The 22650-nt window shown below is 43.4% G+C and overlaps 1 protein-coding gene across 3 annotated transcripts in view; it reads right to left on the reverse strand.

Moving 5' to 3' along the window:
- Window positions 1–21378, reverse strand: part of LOC119216637 (CD166 antigen homolog) — a 31553-nt gene extending 10175 nt beyond the window's left edge. For 2 of the 3 annotated variants that reach the window (XM_037469673.2, XM_037469667.2), the window contains exons 1-2: window positions 21074–21376; window positions 73–179 (exon numbers count right to left, since the gene is read on the reverse strand). In XM_037469673.2, the coding sequence (XP_037325570.1) occupies window positions 73–179; window positions 21074–21134 (168 nt within the window). In that variant the 5' untranslated portion in view covers window positions 21135–21376. Of the gene's footprint in view, window positions 1–72; window positions 180–21073 lie in introns of all 3 variants that reach the window. The other variant, XM_037469681.2, reaches the window with a different exon arrangement.
- Window positions 21379–22650: the final 1272 nt, after the last annotated feature.

The following is a 22650-nucleotide window of genomic DNA, read 5'->3' on the forward strand; positions in this document are numbered from 1 at the left end:
GGTTCAGACATGATAAGTGGGTGTCAGACAGAGATCACCATTTTGAATTTATAGACCTTCACTATGACTTACATATTTCCATTTAATGATTAGGATGTCCTCTGATTTTACGGCTCCATTGTTGCAGGGGATCTCGAATGTTTCTCCATACAGGCCGATAACAGTCTGCAAACTGCTCGCTGCAAAAGAGAAATGAAGGGAAACAGTTTTTAATTACTTTTTTCAGAAGCGCTGATCTGGTCATCTCTCTAACACAGCATGACGTTTTTCGAGGGGAAAATTTAAATTCTGAGTGCTGGTGTCCCGTCTTTCTATACGTATTTGAATTAAACGTATCAATGCCACTTAGTGTTTGCCTTTACACTGACAACAACAGCTCCTATGGGGTTCTGCAAATTGTCCCACCCAGAAAAATCTTGCCTGCCCTAAATTTCTTTAAAAACATCACCATGGAGACAAAGTGCTTGAGAGTGGATGGGGGGGGGATTGGGGGAGGGTGGAAGCAGTAGAGTCTCAATGGGCCCGCGATGAGGGATTAGAGCCAGAGGGCCCTTGGGAAGGAGAGGCTGCCATGGGCTGACTAGAAATGAGGTGCTGCACGGTTTTTGGTATTTAGATCCACATTTCAGACCTCTCCGGGTGGAGGCCAAGTTGTCTGCACGAGTAGGCACGTGGAGAAGAAAATCTGACAGCTAAAATTCAAAACAGCTCATCGGCTGTTCAGTAAAGTGTAAAAGAACAAAGCAGTGGGCAAATATATTCCATCCTTTATTTTACAGGATAAGTGCAAAACTAGGTGTCCATTCAAGCCTGAAATTGTGTGATGATATTTGCACACGACAAAACTGTTGCAAACTGTGTCAAACTGTCATTAAGTCTAACTTTCCCTGCTTGCCCCTCCGACATTTAAAGCTTTCCTTAGAGTGGTGCAAAGAGGGGGTTGGTTCTTTGCATAATATTCACTTTTCACCCATACATTTACTATGGTTACCAGTTTACATCAGCACGTAGTGATAACTGGGGAATAAAAGTCTAAACCCATCTCTGGAGTAAGCTCCCATGGCTCCTTACTGTTACAATAATAGACAGTTGGCCTCAACTAAACACAGTGACACCGGGCAACGTCCCACTCTTGACACGTGCCACTCATCTTCATGAGGCGTCCGCCCCGAAACAACATTGAGTCTGACGTTGGACTAACCAGAGTCCGGAAAGCCTGTCAAGAAAGCCAGGAGGACAAGCAGATGACAAACAACAGGCAATTTAGTAATGTGATTTTCTACAGAGCATTTCCTGTTTTTCCGTTTGCACTAATGCATTTTCTCTACAGGATGTTTTCCTATGTCACTAATGCGACTGCACTGTCCTGCGGCCCGGCCTAAAGGAATAGTCCCATATCCCAGATGAGAGAGGACGATGCCACTTGAGTGTCTATTAAATTTCCTAAACTAACTCACAGACTCTAGCCGGTTAGTTTAGCCTAGCCTACTGGAAACCAGAAAAACAGTTATTCTATCAACTCATGAATGCTTAACTACCCACTATAGAGTATCATTTTACTGACTGCTTCAGTAAAAGGTAGAAAAACATCAGGAAAAGTAGATACCAGCAAACCAAAAGAGTGAACTAAATAAGTATTTTTTAGTGTTTGTCAATCCACTGCGACATTGCTTTAGAGCTACATCTATGGACACGAAACATCGTGAATTACCATTACAGAGAAAGGAAAGAAACCCACACAGAAACGAGCAACGGGGTTCAAACACGCATGAGATTAAGATATAATTACAGGTTTCTAAAACTCTATGTGTAAACATCACAGCAACACAAAACGATGAAACACTGGTCCCATTGCACGTCAGCCACACTGATACAATTCCTGCATTTAAATAAAGCTCAGCGACATTAATGGTGACAGCAAGGGATGAAAATAAACCTCACCACATTTCAACTGCTGACAGTTTTACTAGGAATTATTCACCAAACACATTGATTCATCTTATTATTTGTAATTTGCCACAAATTCAACATGTTCCTTTGGGCACTAGTAAGTGGATTCAAAAGATTATGAGCTTCTTTAGAATTAAGTCAAGCATTAAACCCCAATACGGAAATACACTTAGATTACCAAACAAGACATTTCCTGCATTCCCATAATAATTTGATGAAATCTATACAATTACGTGCGGACAGCTGATAGGCTGCATATTTGTGCCTGTATTTCATAGTCTTTTTTTACATCCAGATACTGGCGACGGGGTTGAAACACCAGTCACATCCACCTGAACTAATGCAGATCACTGGTGCAAACATAAGATGCTAATGGAGGCGTCCACCACTCCCTGGCTGAGTCTTTCTAATGTAGATCTAATGAAACTGACTCTCATGCGTGAATGTGTTTCAGCTACAAATGCAGGTTTCTGGTCGAGGCATAAAAGATTGCTAACACCGGGGTGGAAAATGGAGACATAGTGAATCTATTAGGAGGTTGAGTTAATGAGCTATCAGTGCAGGACATGGACACGTGTTTTACATATGTGTCAAATCCAATAATATCCTGCTGCATTCATTTAGAGGCACTTTACTGTGCCAAAAATAATCAAGTCAGTATACATGGTGTGTCCCCCCTGGGTATGTTGGTGCCACAATATCCTGGTGGCAGAGGGAACCATCTAAACTGTTAGAAAGGAGTTGACGTCTGAGTCCATGTGTTTTCACAGCATTGAGCCTCAAACCTTTCAGGAGATTCCTGCACATGCTGAATCTTACAAATGTTAAATCACAAGAGTCGGCTGTATTAGGGTTACATTGCAAGCCCTGCAGGGTTGGGAAGGTTATCGCACTTCCTGTATAATAGACTTCTTACATTTCAAATTCAAATAGGCGGTTTTGAATATTCAAATAAAGCTGTGTTCAGCCTCTGAGAACTTCTTGATTCTGTATGAAGGAAAAGGCTTTATCTGCACAGAAGTCATTGTTACAAAATGAGAATAAATCACTCATGTTGAGTTATAGAAGACAAAGCTGCTGCTGCTTACTGAGATAAGGTAATCCTTCAGCACAAAAGTAGGTGAACAGTGTGACTGTACATTGACAAACAGATGCACACATAGTATGCACAAAAAGAAAATTAGATTTTGATGAGGGAGCAATGATACAGTCTAACCTTTAGATTTGGTTGCTATTGGCTTTACTTCCCAAACCTGTGCATGATTGTAATTTTGGAACTAAAACCCATTATGTATAATAGCATTGATGGATAATCTAAGGCATTGTTATGCATAGTATAAAACTCAATTTAACTTTTCATAGACAAGAATACTAACAGTACATTGTCATTCATATATTACAACGATATTGTAATTGTTTTGTAGAAAGACGATGAACATACAATAAGAAAACTCCAATAACGGAAGTGGGCTTTTTGAGACTTGGTTGGAATGTGGCTGTGAAAGACGATCAAGGCCTAAAAGCTCATATGAAAAACCACTGGGGGCTCTGAGAGAATGTGCCTTTTTGAGAGTTCTGAGACCTGTAAGTAATGAAGAACCAAGCTTAAGAATGTCGCGCATGTTTATTACGGTGAGGAAATTGGGGGTCAGCGGCACTATATTCAAGTGCACTACACCTGTGTCTTTTTAGACAAGACCTCTGAACCCAGAACAGCATGGTTTGATTTTAATTCCTCTATACTTTATAAGGAAGAGTTCTGAGTGTGGAGAGGAATGATAGCTAATACTTTGTTGTGGGTAAATCAGGTAGCAGAGACAGGAGGCAGCACCACGGGAGACACTTTCATGTTCCTGATTAAGGTGCCTCTATCCCGGAGAAGACAGGTGACGACAGCTCAGATATAAGCTCGCCAGGGAAATCAGCTACCACCCCACACTTGTCTCTATATCCCTGTTTTGCTACCTCACAGACTCTCACTTGTGTGTGTGTGTGTGTTTTTGAGTGTGTGCACACGTCATTCAGCTACAACATCCAAAAGAAAACGGAGGGCCCAAACGTATTAAGTGCTGAAAATGAGGATTGTGCAGTGAATAGAGATCCCACAGCACATGCCCACAAAGACTTGATGGCAAATAGCCTCGCTTCACAAGCGGTTCGGCAGTGAGTCAGCAGGCAGAACCACTTCCACTAGATCAATAATACTTGAGGAAAGGCAAGATTCTTGCCTAAGGAGCGAGAAATCAAAGAAAAGGTAACGCTCCGTGTTATTCTTCTGGTAAATGCTTTTTCTGAAATAATTTAACAAGTGCTAAAACAAGGAGGGAGCAGAAAATGATATGTTTCCTGTAAAGAAATTTGAAGGACTGCTGTCGCCTGGAAAGGTGCAAATTTGTGAAATTTGCTTCATCCTCCAGCAGGTTTCCCCCAAAAAAACGAGAGCAAGTGTTGCAGACCAGCTTGCTGAAGAGGATTTTTTATTTAAGAACTACCCAGCTCCTGCCTCACTATCTCTGTCCGTCTCTGTCTTGAGGGAGGGGTTGTAATCATGCCACTGATGGATAACTGACAGCACACTTGCACAACATTCCTTGCACAACGTTTCTCTTCACGGTGCAGGCAGAACCACGGAGGCACCATTCCAAACGTCAGCACTCTGTGTGCACTATAATTGAGCCTTTTCCGACAGCTGTAATTGCCCGTCTGTGTTTTTATGGCTAAAAACAAAAAGGTGTCGGCTTGTATTTTTTTGTCCACTGTTGGACTGCTGGTTAAAAGAAAAATACATAATGCCCATAGCTGAGTGACTTTATTTTGGAAGCACGTAGTAAGGATGCAAGCAAACCAAATGTGTACTGTATGTTCTGTATGTTGCAGTAGCAGGAGGGGCATGGTAGTATTTCCCCGACACATTAGACCTGCCTTGCTTTTATGGGTTTGCTGCAAACGTTTTAAGCCATGATAGCAGCACGGCTCTTTTGGCGACAGGATTCCGGTAAATTGGTTGTTTGAAAGGTGGCCTCTGCGACTTTTGTCGGATTGGCACATAACTGCAATGTGCCTCTTCGTACATGATGAACCCCCCCAAAACTTTGACGATCCCTTAACTTTTCATCTATTGATAGCCTCGACCTCAAAGTAGAGCCGCGGTATGAGCTAAAGGCCGTGGCTGTTCTGTTCCCACGTAGAAGCCTATGTGGGAACAGATCGCACATCCCGCTGATTTGGTGGGTCGTCCTTCAAATTGCTGCTGATTTAACGTGCAACAAGCTATTCACACATCTGCTCTTTATTTTTTCCACAACCCCGTTTTGCCCGAAATACCAGAAATTGGCCCATTCATCGAGCCAAAGGGGAAGTTTTAACTTTCCTTTACTTTACGCTATCGACAGTAAAAAAAAAAGAATAGTTGTCATTTCTGTTTGATAAATGATATAATTTAAGAATTATTTTAAAAGCTGTTGAATAACTTTTAGAAATGGTTTCAGCTGTAGTGTTGGTTTTGTTGATGAAGCTGCCTGAATACAGCACCCATTAGTTTGAGGAAGTCATTTTACAAACAAAAGCTGCATTGTGTGAAATGAGTCTGTGACGTTGAGATTTTGAGCCATTTTACAGGCCTCATTTTCTGCTGCACCATCTGCTACAGGGCACAGAACGCTATCCAACACCCTAAAGATGTCTCCCTGCACCTCTTTGACCTCTAGAAGGGTGTAAAGGTCAGAGAGAATACATCTGAAAAGAAGGTCCCTTTATGGACACAAAAGTTTCATTTTCTGCCTTTTTACCCACCGGCTCTATGGGCAGTCCAGATGAACCTTTCCTTTTTTGTGTGTTTTCCATCTGTGATCAAGTTCCTGCAGATTCTGGTTCAGAAGTTTCATAAGAAACATTGTTGAGTGTAACATATTCATCGGTTTTATGGCATAAACGGTGTGTGATGTTTTGACATAAATAAGACACGGTATTGATGCACAGGGAATGATGAAGTTTGGAATGGGGAATTAGTCTAGATAATTAGTCTAATGGGAAATTAGTCTCGATAATGACCATCAAAATGAATCTAGAGGTGTCTTTCAATGTATTGCTTCGTCTGATCATCAGTCCAAGACCAAATATTTTGGGATGACGAGCATGAGAACATTTAGAACATTTGCATGAAAATCTACATTAGCATCAATCAATAAATCTACTATCTTTTTTGTGTCAAAAACAGGGCCAACCCGAGTAGACTAAAAGAAAAAACCCACACATTTCACTGTTCACAGTGAACAGAACTTTGTTTGTCACCTCGGGGCAGAGCAAGCCTGTGTGCTGTTTTGGAGAATGGAAAGCAAATGGAGTATGATGTAGTACACACAAAAGTATTAGTCCGAGTATATTAAGCATAATGGCTCTACTCTTTCACCCTCAGCAGGATTGACACATTTTTAGGGCAATGTGCAGCCAAACCAACAGTGTTGACGCTTTGAAAACGTATGATTCATGTTATTCAGGAAAATAAGTCAAAAACTAACATGTTTTTAGGAGTTCTTTTCTTTATACAAAATGTAAGAGGCGCAGAGGACTAATGTTTACCGAAATAGCCCGTCATGCATTTTTTGACTTGAATACACCTGAGCAATGAATAGCCTAGCATTCTTTACGCTTTACAAATGAGAGATATAATGTGGTTTCCATTGCGACGTGTCTAGGAGGCCACATTGATAGCTTTCTTCCCCTCAGGCAAAAGACAACAATGTTCATTTGCTGCATCGTGTGTGGTCAACAAACACCTACAGACGGCAGCAGGCAGGAACGGTCGTGATGCATTGCCTGGAGTCCCACCTGTCTGGTTCCCATTGTTCTCCCGAAACAAAAGAAATGCTGGCTTCATTTGCTCTGGTCTCAGACTAGTCTTGTGGCGGGCCCTCAGCACCTGTGCGGACCTGCCGCTGAGGGATCGGGTTGCAGCATCCGCTTCACGTCGGGGAATGAGACAAAGAGAAGGGCTCAGAGCGGAGGAACAGATTTGAGTTTATTTGGCTTCCAAGCGCTTCAAGTCACTTGTGTAATCGATGGTTGCTTCCCTAAAGAGACGCCATGTTGTTACGGGTAAATCTTTCATATCACAAATCCTTCAATGCAGCCTCAAAACATGTTTCTTCATCAGCTTCTTTCTTTGACTGGTGGGGGCCTTACATGATAGCAACAGTTTCTGCCAACGTTAATTAAACTTTGGTTATTTCACGAGGGGTTTATTTTATATGTGATTTGTTTGCTGGTCTGCACTGGGTGACGCTTAACATTAACCCCATGTGCACCAATCGCAATGCAGCAATATTCTGAATCAGAACGTGAAGGAAGAGGCAGGTAAGCTGTTGTTGACTGACACATATTTTTTGTTGTTGCAGGATTGCATAGCAGGAGTTAATTTGAGAGAGGGACTTCAGTGCAGAGTACATCATGACTTGTTTGCTTCCACCTCTTCGATTTTCTGCAATTCCCAGAATCCCTGCTGACAATCCCCAGACAACATGTGGATTATTTGTATGGGTTATTCGTGTGTAGGGGAAGACAATAATAGAGGTGGAATAATAAACCCAGAGGGAGCATTGAGTCCTGTTCTGCAGATGAATACACAGGATGTCTTGTGACAAGGTCCATTAAGGATGTCCCAGTAATTTATCACTTTATTGTCCCACTTTGGTTTGGCTAATGGGGAAAGAATGTGGGACTGGAATCGAAAATGGATGTTTCCTGTTGATATATTAGAAAGTTCTCCATTTCCTTGAGGCTTGAGTTAAAAAACATCTCATGATGACACATTGTGAGTGTTTGACTCGTTATGCAAGATAATGAGTAAAATAAATACAGTGCCAACAACACAATGGAGCTTAGACCGTCAGGTAGACTATTAGCTCTCCTATTGGGGAGATGCTCCAGTAAGTAAGTCCAGTAAGTTCTACAACAAGCTGAAGATATGTGCAACAGAATTCCTGCACTTTATATACTTACTAACTAACATTGAATGGCATTCAACCCTTGTAGCTGGATAAAAACCACAACATAAGGATTTACTGAACAAAGGGAAGAATTTGCCAAATATTCAAGGACCTTTTGCATTTTTCCCTTAGATTAGCAAGTGAGTCTAATAAGAGATTTTAGAAGGGAACCATTGTCAAGAGTATTTAATAAATGATATTCAACTTCTTTTGAAAACTATTTTTTTTACTCTAAATATGCAAACAGCACAATCAAAGGGATTTGGCTCAAATTGTTCTGTGAAACTTGAGAGATCTTATATATATATACACACAGACTCTTATTTATTAAGTATTTATATCCATTCATGTAATACAGTAAATCATTAATTAAGGTTACCATAAGGCTTAAGAACATATGCATATACAAATAGGAGAGAGTATCACATTCATAGATAGTGTATCCATTGATAAGTATCTAATATCTTGTGTTTGCCTGTGCACATTTTCGCAGGTTCTTACATTTTGCTCTGAGCGTGACAGATGGTAAAGATAAAAGCACATTATAAGAGGGGTGATTATCACTCTAAATTACTTGCCATAAGGTTTCCTAGAAATTGATCTTCTGGCACGATCATTAGTCTTTGAAATGTTCTCCTCCTTACACTCGACCACACAAGCATTCGTAAAATCCTCTTTAAAAAATGTCATAAATTGCGTAAGCATACGAGCTGCACAAGTGCGGGCACTGCTCTTAAGACAGCAGCCGGCTGCTGGAGTGATCGGGTGCTAAGTGCACTCAGAAATCACGTCCATTATATCGTGAATTATGTATTTGAAGGGTGCGGGAAAGGGGGCCGCGGGGTAGGAGTGAGGTGTCTGTGGGTAGACTTGGGGCAGATCAGAGGAGAGCTCACAGTCCCGACTGTCATTAAAGGCAATATTAGTCCATTAACTAAGCAGAGCCACACCGCTTACTACTTATCCATTAACCCGTCCTAATGCAACCCTCTGCCTTATATTTGGGCAATTACTTAATTCTCCCCCCTTTTAGGAAAAGCGTACATCAACCCACCGAAGGCTCGGGGCTATGAAAAAACAAGATTGATTTTCACGTTCCCTGTGAGTACCTTAGACTGTTGGGGAAGCTAATGGATCCCCATGCCTCTTCTGTGCCATGATGGCCGCGTTTCTCTGGCAAGAACACTTGCTGCAAGGAGAGAGCAGAATCACGCCTACACTTTGTCTGTGTTAATACAAACAAATGCATTTAATTATCCGACTTTCTTTCATGAAAGGGAGCTGACATTCAATACTTTTTTCACTTGAATGCCTAACGGCGCACACAAAAAAAGGCATGTATATCATTTTCTTATGAGCTGTTTTGCTGCTTTTGTGTAGGTTTCCAATGCTGGGGCTTATTAACTTTCAATCCAGTCAATAAAGACGTGTGGCTGAAAAACAGTCATTCATTCTTAATTGCTGAGTCATTTGAACGCGATAACTTTCTCATATGCCAAAGAGGCATCAGACTTTATTATTCTAGAGGATCCCACAGGCGTTATTGAATCTGTCCTGCTCATGCCTAATGATGAGCTTGCATCCAAACTAAAAAAACTCTGCCGGTAATCACAGAGGCTTTGAATCAAAGTTTATCTCGCGGGTTACTCAAAGATTTCTTAAGGAGCCAAAGTTTAGCTTCAAAAGAAACTTTTTTAACAATGTTTCGGCAGCAACGATACTTTACAAGTCATTACAAGAAAATAACATCCATTCCATTAACTGCTGCTCGGACTCGGAAATGAGATCCAACTAGACTCACAACATTTTAATTGTATGGAAGTTTGGCCTTACAGCCGGTAGATGATCACAAGCTCGATGGTTTGTGAACGTCTGAGCCGGGTTTGAGGCTATGGAGCACACGTGAGTGCACAGAGATGGTAGCGCATGCCGTTTAAAAACTGCATTTTCAGTAATTGCAATTACAACCACATTCTTCTGTCCTCCAGCAATCACTGGGAAGTATTATCAACCCAATTAAGGCTTAAAAATGCAGTGACACTAATAAAGAAATAAATGTTTACACCCTAATAAATTAATGTATGGGTTAAAGAGGTGCAGCAGATGGTGTAATGCACCAGATGGAGCCCCTAAAAGCGTGCCAGTGCTTTTTGAATTACTGACGACTTTGAACTGAGTTTCATAAACTGAAGACCAAGACGTGAATCCCCAAGTTGTTGCAACCCTTTCCTTCTTTTTTGGCAGCCAGGCGCGTTAATAGGCAGCTTTTAAATATTCCTGACACATTCAAAACAACCTGCTCGACATCAAAGGCGCCGTCTTTTCGGCAGGTCTCTTACAGAGGAATCGAAACCACACGGCAGGTTTGAGTGCATAGACACAGGCCTCGCTTACCTAAAGCGACTGAGGCGACGGGGGCAGGACCGACTTCCAGGATGTCCGATCACGGATTGGACATTGTTTGTAATCAGTTTTATTTATGGCCTAAAGGGACCTCGGCACCAACGTCTCGGGGAAAAAGACTTTGATCCATCAACAAAACAGAAATTGCTGATATGATATACCTATAATTAAGACCTTGTGTTTGACTAAATTGATTAATTGTTACAGTCCTAGCTCATCTAATGAAGGTGTTACACTGATTAATAAATTCTCCCTCACCCCCAAAAAAGAATACTTTTCTGGTCCTTGAAAGATGAAAAAAGACCCATTGTAATTTCTCAGAGGCCAAGGACCAACTAGATCTGTCTAAAATTCATTCATTTTACAGTGAAATAAAAGCGAAGACGAAGCAGCAACGATAGTTGAACTACAGAAGGGTTGATATTTGAGTAATTACCAATTGCTAATCCTTTTCAGCTCTTAATCGTTCAATTTAGTAGAAATGTCAAGCACTGTTGGTACTTTTCTCAGTTTTATATCATTGCTAAGTAAATACATTTAGGGTTTTGGACTGGTGGCCAGATTTGCACCAGTCACTTTAGGCTCTGGCAACATGGTGATGGGTATTTTCATGCAAATGTTTGTTGCAACCAAACCCTCATGCTCATATATAATATGCAAAAAGACAGAGCACGTTGAAACGTCCACTGCACCATCAGACTAAAAGCATCCTTATACTGGTAGAACATTGAGTAGCATTAGATTATTTACTTGCATTACAATCACCACAGCGAGCAGCTACACGTCCCACTATCTGCTCCTGCTGCAAGGAGCTTTTTGTTCAAGTACTTTCACGTCTGTCTCCCCAGTAAGTGCTCCCTTTCCAGTAAAAGTGGCCCCGCCCAGTCCTTGCCCTCATGCCCCCATAAACAGGAAATTCTTTGAACCGGGGAGCACTTGTGTTTACTATTATACTCTCTGTATGACCATAATACAGTTGCAGGTGCCCGAGGATACCAATCAAACCTGCTGCCCCAACAAAGCCCCTTTTGCAGTCGTTGGTGAAGGAACCAGCCCAGAGCCCGTCGCTCCTCTAACGCGGGGAAAAGGAGAAGGCATCGACTCATCGCTCTTAAAGTGCTTCATTAGACGCAGCGTTTGACACAGACAAATTGTTTTTCCCAAACGCAAAATGGAAGCGTGGTGAAAACATGTGCCACAGTTGCAGCGTTGTCTCAACCCGATGCACAGCACCTGCTTTTCCGTATCAATTTTCCCCTGTAAATGCTGCTGTAAGCCACAGAAAATATCCACAGGTAGATATTCTCCCTTGTTCAGCAGCTGGCTCGCGGAGCTCTCGCCGCTTGTAATTGCCGCGGCGAGGCTGCTACTTTCACATTAATTTAGCGGAGACTCTTGCGTAACGCTGTGCACTTATAACGACAGGGCCGACCTTCTAACCCTGCAGCGTGAAACGGAGCAGTGCGATGCCCCCCCCCCCCCCCCCCCCCCATTCCAATGAGCCAAACAAGCCTGGTTGCCATTACGACGGCGTGACGGTTTCCAATCGTGTCCCGCTTTGCCTCTGGCTCCAGGGGGGTCCGAAAGCCTCTGCTGGCTGAACGGAGCCGACGAGCGATGGGAGGAATACACGGAATGCAGATAGTACGCACAAAGGATTATGTACCTGCTTGCACATCAAATCTGCGTGGCTTCACATTTAATACCCACGGCCCGACGTCTGCTTTGATGGGAGCCCTGTGAAAGGTTGGAGATTAACGTGCGCTGTCCAACCACTGAGTCTCTCTATGACTGCAGGGCCTTCAGATTTACGTATTATTTAGCTGAAAGGTTTCACCAGTGTAAAGCCACATGGCTCCACACTGGGGGGTTTTTTTAGGCTTAAGTTGTGTAGTCTATAAGCTATTTATTTAAATAAAATGAGAATTTGTCCATCAAAGAATGGTCGATGTAAGTGATATCCTACTTTTTTATAAAAGACAAATAGCAGACAGATATGTCAAAACAAACCCAATGTTGCGTTTCTTTTTATTCGTGTCCTTTGTTGCTGTGAAATTCGATAACCAGTCTCAGTTTATGTCATTGCACATATGTCCACGGATCCTTTTAGGCATGATAATTTCATTAGTAGTGGCTATTGCACTTTCTACTTCCATTACGACATGAGGAGAAGCCATAAATCAAGTGCTTGTAACTGTCCACCCTGGCGGCGCACTTCTTTGACCACTCCCACTACTGTGGAACATGCAGAAGAAGAGCAGGAGAAGCCCTGCAGATCGAACTGATGGTGAGCAGCACACAAACACCACACTCCACACAAAAAACCTCCGAGAGCCTCCAAAACACATCCATAAACCCCCCCCCCCTACAATTTGTGTGCCTAGTGCGCTAGGGGGGTAAAGGATCTCCACGGGATCCGTCTGCACAGACTACCTCCCTTCAAGCCAACTGAGTCAACGCCATGTTCAGAAACTTCTCTGGAGCGGAGAGCTGCTTCAACTGCGGGGTCAGACAAAAAATGCAGGAGCTCGGGGCATCAACCCCTTTCGAAAGTACAGGAAGGGCTTCAAATTGTAACCGAACAAAAGCATCACCGATAAATACTATCAGTAAAACTGCCTATTTGGAAGTATGCCATGCAAATGTGTTTCTAGCCACGCTTGCAACCATTGGTCCCAACTGAATATATCCACAACTATTGTATGGATCGCCATGACATCGAGTACAAATTGCGTTGTTTCGAATGACATCTCTACTATAAACTGTTGGATGGATGGCTGGGGAAATTAGTCCGCACTAGAGCTGTGGAGTTGATGGTTTGATTAAAAGATCAACACAAAATAAATTAGTAACCCTTTTGATATTTAATTTAAGTACAGACATCCATGCTCTCCTCAGGATGGATTTTACTTGGTTTGGGGACCCTCTTCCCTCTCCAGGAAACAATTTTAATTTGTCCAAAACTTAAATGATCAGAAATACCTGCAAAATTAGTGGTTCTTCTCATCCTACTAAGCAAATGCTAAATGGTTGGACTACAGCGGTGACCATGAGAAACATCATACCTGCTAAACATCAGCGTGATGACACTATTACTGTGAGCATGTTAGTATGCTTGTTGTATAGCTCATTAGAACGTCTCAGCAGAAGAGAAATAAGAAGTACAAACTGAGCAAGAACCCATCATGAAACCTACCTTGTGTTCAGTTGTTAATATTAACAACATGAATAATCCCAGACGTAATGACCTGAGATAAGAAAACGCAATGAACACAAAACATTACTAAGGACAATAAGAGATATAGTTACTCAAGCATGATATCAGAGAAAATGACACCCTGAGCGGAAAGGAAACAATTGTTATAAACCCAGTGGGAGACATATGTTGTGATGTGCTCTTGGTTTGGTGTGTATGATTGTGTTGCCTCCATGTGTACATGGGCGTACTGCTGCAATGAGGCCAGTCAACCTGATCATTCAGAAAAGAGCACTAAGCACTAAGACAAATTTCCTTTCAGTGTCCTTTTTTTTCCCTCTTCAATGGAATTAAATCCCTATCATTATATGAGGAAATGACGGGTCATCTCTTCCTATATTTCCTGCTTGTATGTGGGGGGGGGAAATGAATGGCAGCATAATGGATCACGGCATCTTCATTACTCAAAATGTAACCCTGCAAGGTTAATTCAACATTGTCCTCACTCTCATCAAGACAGGCGCTGTAATAAAACATCTTTATACAACAAGAGCCTTTGGTAGACGAGTGCACTAATAAACAAGCCGGCTTTTTTCTTTTGCAACCAGTGTTGCTCGTGGTTTTCCTCAACCAAGAGTACAATTCAGATCAAGAGTTGGTGTCTAAAACACGAGAGATGGGATGTGTAATGCATAGAGATTCTCCCCAGGAACGCGCGTCTTCTTGACCTCTGAAGCGTCCCATTTGAAAATTAAGTATTGCATCTAATTAACAGACAAGCATCTCTTCACCTCGCTTGTAAGGTCTGGCAGTGGAACAGCTGAATACTTAAAAGCAAAGAAGAGTGTCTTATCATAAAACATATCCACACGCCTTCCCATGCCGTTTCTCCGTCAACGCTTCGCTAGCGGGGGTTGTCGCTAGCGTGACCTTTTAAAACAAAATCGTGTGTTGAATCTAAGGGCGCAAAGCGGCTCTTTCTGATTCGGATGATTTTGACGCAAGGATTGCATTTCTTGTCACTTTGTCGCAAGGGAAATGGTGGATTAAAGATTTATGTACAGTTCCAGAGCCAAACAGCCCTTCCAGACGGGGTGGAATAATAACCTCCATGTTAATGTCTGTATAGAGTGAACGTGTGATGTTAAAACAACATCCAAAGAATGTGGTTTGACTGCGACGTTTAGGTTAGTATTTCAAATGTTTAGCTGAAGGATCAACAGCACCATCAGCTAAAATATGTACGTAATTATTGGCTCTGTTCATGAGCTTCACGTGGCTAATTGAGATGGAATTGCCACTATTTTGGGCTGTATGACCTGTAGATTGATTTGAGGTAAGAGTTAAGGTTCATCTCTCAGGACCAGTGTGTGGGATTTAAAAGCATCTGGTGGCGAGGCTGCAATTTGCCACAAACTGCAACCTCTTTGAAGTGGAGCGGGACTAGAGGGCGTATCCAGAAAACGCAAATGGCCTCATCTAGAGCCACAGCCGCATTTCTTCATTCTAGGCTACCGTTGAAACATGGCAGCGTTCAGAAAATGAATAACTTTGTTGTTGGAGTTATAGATTCTGCAGTCAGCCTTTTGTATCCGGCAGCTTGCTGGTTATCGTGACAATAAAATTGATTAACATCAACATCACATCCACTGGGGATCTAATTAATAGAGCAGACCGAAATTTAGTAAAAGAGAGAAGCAGGTTTAAAACAAAAGAAAAAAAACACAATTTAAAATGTCATGGGCCTCATCGAGCATGTGAGAAATAGACTACCCCCCCCTCCCCACCCCCCCCTATTCCCATGAGATATTCTAAACCTTCATAAAAGGTTCAAGGGCAGTCCCAAGTGCATTGATATATGGACGACCCCCAAATCGCCGAGAGAGGATTGTCTCGTCGATTTGGGGGTCGTCGTTTTCACACTCAGGCACGAAAACAATTTCATTACAATCAGAGATTCACTCTTGCTCTCCTCCATGAGAAAGAATCTCCCTGAATGAGAACGCCTGTCTTTGGCAAGTTCAACCGAAGCAGTATGTAATCAAAGATCGCTTCGGGCAGTAGCAGACTGCCGCAGCAGTCTATGAGGGAAGAATGATGGACCGCAGCAAGACACAAAGAAACAGCTTTTAAAATGGCGAGAATGTGAAATACCGAGGTCAAATGGAGACACTCGACTGTTCTGTTGAATCCTAAAGGCGGTGCGTAAGTTTCATGAATTAAAATGGCAAAACAGAGTCTGTATGAATAGAGCAAATTGTAAGTATCGCGAACAAGCTTTTGGCCCTACAGAGGATGATTCAGAAATGAATGGAAGACGAGAGGAGGAGAAGAAAAAAAAAACATGTCATTTTATCACTCGGCCCGAGGCTCCAAATGGATGTTTCACCTTTTGTACCAAAGCTGTGTCAACCCGCCTGACTTCCTTTGAACCTCAGACAAAGTCAAAATAAAGGCCCAACACACCGGCAACCTCCTGTCTCACCACTTTAGTCTCATAAATAGGCCGAAATAATGATTTTATGGGAGAGGAGGCATAAATATCAGAGGCTCACTCCAAAACCCTCCTCGCGGGTCAGCGGGAGCCCCTGCTGCCGACCCGCCGCTGCCTCTTTGTCTTCTCCTGAACCAGGCCATTCATTTCACTGACAAAAAGCAGTTCATTATATGTAATTCACAAAAACAAAGGCAGCATAAGCACCCCCTCCATGCGGCCCTTCATGTTATTCTTTAAATATTCTCCGAGGACCTATGATTAACATCAAAGTTAATGGGGGCGGGGGGCTCTCAAAGAATTCATTAGGACAGAGCAATGACTCTAATGGAGAATTTGAACAAAGATCCAGGCCCTGCTAAAGATGGGTGTGGCCACAGGCTTTTCATATGGAGGAGAAACCCCCCACCCCACACCCAGTCAGGTGGCCCATGTGACGTGCAGGGAGAGGCAGCAGCTACTCTGTGCCCTCTCCGAGGGGTGTGTGCTGTTCCATATTAATGACAAAGAGAGGAGCGGGAGCGAGAAGTCGCTATCATACACTCATTTGTTTAAAAAAAAAAAAAAGAAGAAGAGCCGGCATCACAATACAGTCGGCAGGAGTCCACAGGAAATCCAGTGAAAGCCGGGGGCTGCGTCAATGACAAAAGAGAGCAACAACCTCACTTTTTGTCCCCGAGACAAGGGCTGCCCAATCTCAGAGTGCTGTTGGGCTTTCACCAAAACCCAGGATACCTTCATGCATTTCAATAGGGGTGGGTATTCCTGCATAAAGAACGGAGCACTACTGCATAGAGAAGTCATCCCTCTTCTGTTGTTTAGCCTTGCTTTGCGGCTGAAACAATAGAACTCCGGTCCCTCCCCTTGAATAACAAATAAACCATTATTTTGCACAGCAGAGTGAGGAATCTGTGTGCACAGTGTGCAAAGTGAGAAAATGGCGTAAACTGTGATGTTAGTCAGTTTGGTAAAACACTCGACAATAACACCTCAGTATAACTAAAAGGTTGAAACAGCAACCACCATCCGACCCCCCCCCCCCCCCCCTCAAAAAAAATTGCCCGCTGAATGAGGCATTTTAGCTGAGATCATAATTTAATATGTCTCACAATGTCGTTCAAAAAGTGGGCCAAAGCAGTCACCAAAGTGTAATTAAGATTCACTTGCTGCTGTTTCACTGATAATTGTGCGCAGGCAAACAAAGGACCTTTTTCTCATTCGGTCATTGCCTCGGAGTGATTGCTCTCGCCATAAAAAGTCCTTTCATTTTCTCAAGGCAAAAGCACTCATACATCTCCCTGCTCGGTGAGAACTGCATTCTCCGACATGTAGGAAACTCAGCATGTGGCAGTTTATATTTCTGCAATGCTCTCGCACTACATCCATTATGAGGCCAAAGTTTGAATTGGTGATGAGACTTATGGAGCAAATGTTCATACGTTTTCTGAGCGTTACCAAACTTAATCACCCCCAAAAGGTATAATTGGGTGAACAATGAGGCGAAAACTGGTACAATTTCGCTCAATTTGAGTGACGGGAACAAACCGTTGTGGACAACTGCACATACACAAGAACCATAATGCCTCCTCCCCCTCTCCACCTGTTCAGTGTCCTGGTGGGACAACCTACTGTGGACAGACCTGCCACATGAATATATTCAACTGTGTTGGCTCATAATTAGTGGTGTCCAACTGTACTCTTCTTTGCACAATATGGGACCATTGGTTCGCCTACCTACAGTATCTGATTAGCTACCGCACCATATGGTCAAGATGCATATGTGCATATGCTATAAGCATAATTTCTCTGGGGACAAGCTGAAGCATCGGCCCAATTTCTTGGCATTTGTAGATCGATGAATTTCTGAGTTGCACTGAAAACCTGCTCTTTGCTCTTGTGTGGCATCAACGATTATTTAACAGACAGGTTTAAATTTCGTCATAACCTAAAGTTATTTTTTGTTGCACATCCCTTAGTGTCCTCCTCATTTTTACTCATTAGTAATTTAAAGCTGAAGCAACCACGACAGTTGTTAATTAGGCCTGAGCCCCACATCCGGGCCATAAAGTGCTGCTGCCAGGGGCGCTGCTAGGAATCCTGCACCCCCTGATGGGAAGTGACACTGGCTCCCCACCCCAAATCTTCTTTAATTTACAGTACAGCCTCAATTGTCTGGGCGGCCCTCTTTTGTTCAATGGGCCCATGAAACTGTCCCCCTATTTTCTCCATCAACAGCTGCTGATTCCGTATTGTGCTCGAGGCCTGAGGAAGACATAATGCCCGAACAGGATGATCCTTATTGAACACCCGTGTGCTTCATTTTTTTCTCACTCGCATTGTGATTCTTAGGTGGGTAATGAATATGTCTCATTTTCTACTCAATACTAAGGTCTTTTTTTAATCAAAAACACAAGTACACCAACTCTGGAAAAGAATTTACTTCACACTTTTTTTCCACACGCAGGACTAAGTGTCATCAGGGGCTTTTAAGACGCATTACAAGCTACCATATTTGGGTCATGCATTCAGCAGTGTGATGGGTTATGTGTGGATGTCTCATTTGGGTAAGTGTTCAAGTATTCTAACTCTAAAAAGTTAGAGGAACTATGGATTAAAATACGGTTTGGTCATTTTGTTAGTTTAAGATCCTTTGTGCTCAAAACTAATATTTCAATGCTGCAGATTTTCACTCTACCGTACGAACTTCCTTGTTATTCAGATATTCACAATTGGATTTTTTTTTTTGCTAGCCACTAGCAAAATCCGATAAAGAAACAACAAAACAATTTCAAAAGAGTAAGCATTAACGTGATAGCACCAAGTACAGGTGTGGCGTTTCTATTCAAAGCCACAATTTGGCAGAGTTGCAATACTTTTCATGAATGCATCTGAATTTTGCATGACGGGATACAATACAAGTCACAAAGAGAGCTCTTCAAAGACAAAACAGCCAGAGAGCAGTCTTGAAACATCAATTGGAAAGTCCATATAAACAAGACATGACATGCACACACACTTAAATACATAGCTGTACACCTCTTCCACGTACCACAAGTGTACAATTATAGCCGGTCTTTTACTGCTCCTCTGCATTCACAGCACAACATTGGTGAGACAGGTCTGAACATAACCTAGTTAAAGATGAAGGAAAGGGGACAGGATCCATCTCAGGTGAAATTGGGTGACCCCCCCCCCCCCTCAAGAGATTAGTCCATTAGCAAAAGGCAGAGCCCCACTTGCTTTACAAGTAATACCAGCTGTGACACCGAGAGCTGCCTGTCTGTTCAGGGTGGGGTGAGGGTGGTGGTGGGGGAAGGGTGTCGACAACGGAGTGAACAAAAAGACAGATGCATCTTCCTGACTATTTGTTCTAAGAGTTATCAGAGCGGTGTTTTTCTGTTCTATGCAGTAGTGGCCATCGCTCGGCCTTCACAGGCAAAGCCCCGGGAGCTGTTCTTTTTCCATCGGTTCAGAAATAATAAACAAAAGCCTGTTTTCTGATTTTTTATTACAAGCATCGATGCAGTTTTTATTGCAAATCCCAAACTCAATAAAGCCTTTTATCAGATTTTTTTCCCCCCGCATTGAGCAAATTGAAGAATCACTAATATTTCAGCTTTGTTACAGCTCAAGAGAAACCTTTTGTTTGTACAAGACTGACCATCTGTTGTGCAAGCAAGCAAACACACACACACATGTTTGGACCATCACTTCAGGCAGTGGGCCAACTAAACACACAGCAGTGTGGACGACCATAAAGCCTAACCTCATTACTAACTCAGTGCACTCTCCTCCTGTCTCAAGCACACGGCACCGCAGCGGCACAGCGGTGCAAAAACACCTTAAAAGGAACATTCGTTTCCTCTCAAATAAACCACCTGGGCCTGACTGATAGGTGCTGCATGGTGCTAATTTCCAACGACAGGCGCCACCGGGGTGTGACCAGGTGGAAGATGGGAGTACAGTGAGATCAACCTCTTCACCCTTCTCCTTTCAATGGGAAAACTTGGAGCTCCTGTGCAGCTTCGCTTAATGGCCTTGGCTGAGTGATGTGAGCACATGGTGCTGCTACCTGTTGGCCCGACAAAGCACACAACAAGGAAGCCTGGGGAAACTTAAATCAGTGCAACGATGCACATTAATGTAGGAGGCTGCGTTCCCTTCACACCCAAAGAAGCTCATACCTTCGCTGTACCTTGGGCGCATTGACGGGTCCAAACCATTTCAACTGTTCACATTCACCACAAATCTAATCCTGTAGGTAATTACAAGTGGGAGACTGTCAGGAGCGCATTCCCCGCAGCCAACAGGCAGCACATAATTACAATAATTCAACCAGGATGTAAACGCAGCACCACTTTGCTCAATAGACGCCCTAACAGCATTAAACCACGTAAAACGAGGCACCGTGGTGACGTCATAGTATGAGCACATGGAAGAGGCACAAAAAAAGGGTGGCACAATGGACAATATTTCATCTCGCATAAGCCGCGCTTACACAAAAAGTCACTTTTATAGGGGAGGTATAATAATTTAACATTTCCTGGGGTTGGTTAAGTTAAAAGCAATTACTTGGTCTAGTTGATCTCGACTCTTCTTAGGCATTATAGGTAATTACATGCAGATATTTTTATATATAATCCAATTGCCATGGATATTAATGACCACTGAATCCTGTGTTGCTTTGCTTCATAGCAATAAAAGACAATAAGATAATCATTTGAATGACTTCAGACTTAAAACAACATCAAAAAACATGTGCTATTCTTGCATAAAAACCTTCGCAAACCATATCCACATCAAGTGAGCTAGAACGACTAGAACCCTGCTACAGAAAACATTATAAGAACTATATAACAGCCCTATAACAAAAAAAATACACGAGCGTCACTGCTCCACTTTTGCCTCCGGAAATGTGATCGATAACCCCGGCTGAAGTTTTCTCCCTCCCGCGGACGGCTACCGGCGGCTCCGCGGAACCCCGCCGCGGCCGCGAGGGACGTGAGGGTAAGGGGGGGGGGGATATTTTGGGGACAAAAAGCTTACCTTGGTGGAGGAGCGCGGCCCAGAGGAACACACGCACGCAGCTGGCGGACAACAAGTGCATCCTCGCAGGTCTCTCAGATCCTCAGTCGCCCGCTTGTTTCAGGGTGGGGGGCTTTGTTTAACCACTTGGTTAAGTTTTTTTTTAAAAGATTAAACTGAAATGCTCCTCGTTAGCCCGCGTGTAGCCGCCGTGCAGTGAGAATGTTCTTCTCTCAACGTGGCATGTGCTCGCCAATTCGCGCTCGCGTCAGTGCCGTGGGAAGGGAACAGGTAATTGAGAGGAGCGCACAGGCGAGCGGGAGGGCGGTGGATACTGTCTGCGGCTCCGCCCCCTCCCTCCCTCCCTCCTTTCCCCCTCCGCCCCCCCCCCGGCCCCCCACACCTCCTTTCATTTCCCTCTCCAGCTGCACCCCTCACCCCCCCCCCCCCCCCCCCCACTACCCTCCTCCCGCCGCCATCCTCCCACACACAAGTGCCCCCCCCCCCACCACCCACCTCCTTTCTTAGACCCCCCTCTTACGCCCCCCCCCCCCGCACCCCACTCCTCCCCATGGCCCCCTTTACTCTCATCTTCAACTCTGCTTCTCCCGCCCCTCCCTCTTTCCAACGTGCACCCTCACTCTGCAGGCCAGCACGCATGTAGACACAAGCACGCGCGCGCGCGCGCACGCACGGGCAGAAACGTTCAATCAAGCAGCACCTCGGACCCAGAGGCACAATGAAGACCACGATCCTCCACCTGCATTTCAAACTTAACTGAGATCAAAGTAGTAATACTCGGAGCCCTTTGCATATACAATTCATCATTATTCTTCAGTTATTACTGCTTATCTTCTTTGGCACACCATTTTTTGTTATTATAGTACGTGTAGTAGTTGTAAGCATTGTATCTAGCCGTAACATGAACATCTGTAACAAAGAGTTAAAAAGGAGGCCAGTTGGTCTTTTTAAACGTCAGAAAAACAGCAAACCCTCATATCTGAGAAGCCGGATCCAACGGAGGTTTTAATCTCTGCTTAGTTACAGATTGTTCCTGATGAGCAGAGCGGTTGCATTCCTCCTCAATTCAATGTCAGTTCAACGTCGGAAGGCTATGCGTCGTCAAGATTGACAAGGCGTTTTTTTTTTTCTTCCTGAAAAGTTGACATTTAGATTTATAATATTTTTTTCATTTTCTATTTTTACCTGACGACTGTGACATTTGATGAGCTTATCACAGGGACAGATCTGCACCTGGCAAAGTTACTTTTAGTACCTGCAGCCGTCACATTAAACGCAGTGAACTCCACCAGGTACAACGTATGTACCTGAAGAAAAAGCATGCGTCTCCCGAGACAACCCAAATTGTACTTAATGGCTGTAACTGAGTAAATGTACCCGTTACTTTCCACCTCTGCTGTCTCCGACATGCACTCACGAGCACACATACTTTAAGACGCATGCTCGCACAAACGCAATCACACACTTTCAGTCCATCGCCGCCCCAGACTTTAGGCCAGAGACAGAGACACAGATCTTTGTGCCTCACGGGCTCATGGTAAAGCAGACAATAGGACGCAGGTCCAAGGTTAATTATA

Source organism: Pungitius pungitius, chromosome 3, assembly GCF_949316345.1.
Source record: "Pungitius pungitius chromosome 3, fPunPun2.1, whole genome shotgun sequence".
NCBI lineage: Eukaryota > Metazoa > Chordata > Actinopteri > Perciformes > Gasterosteidae > Pungitius > Pungitius pungitius.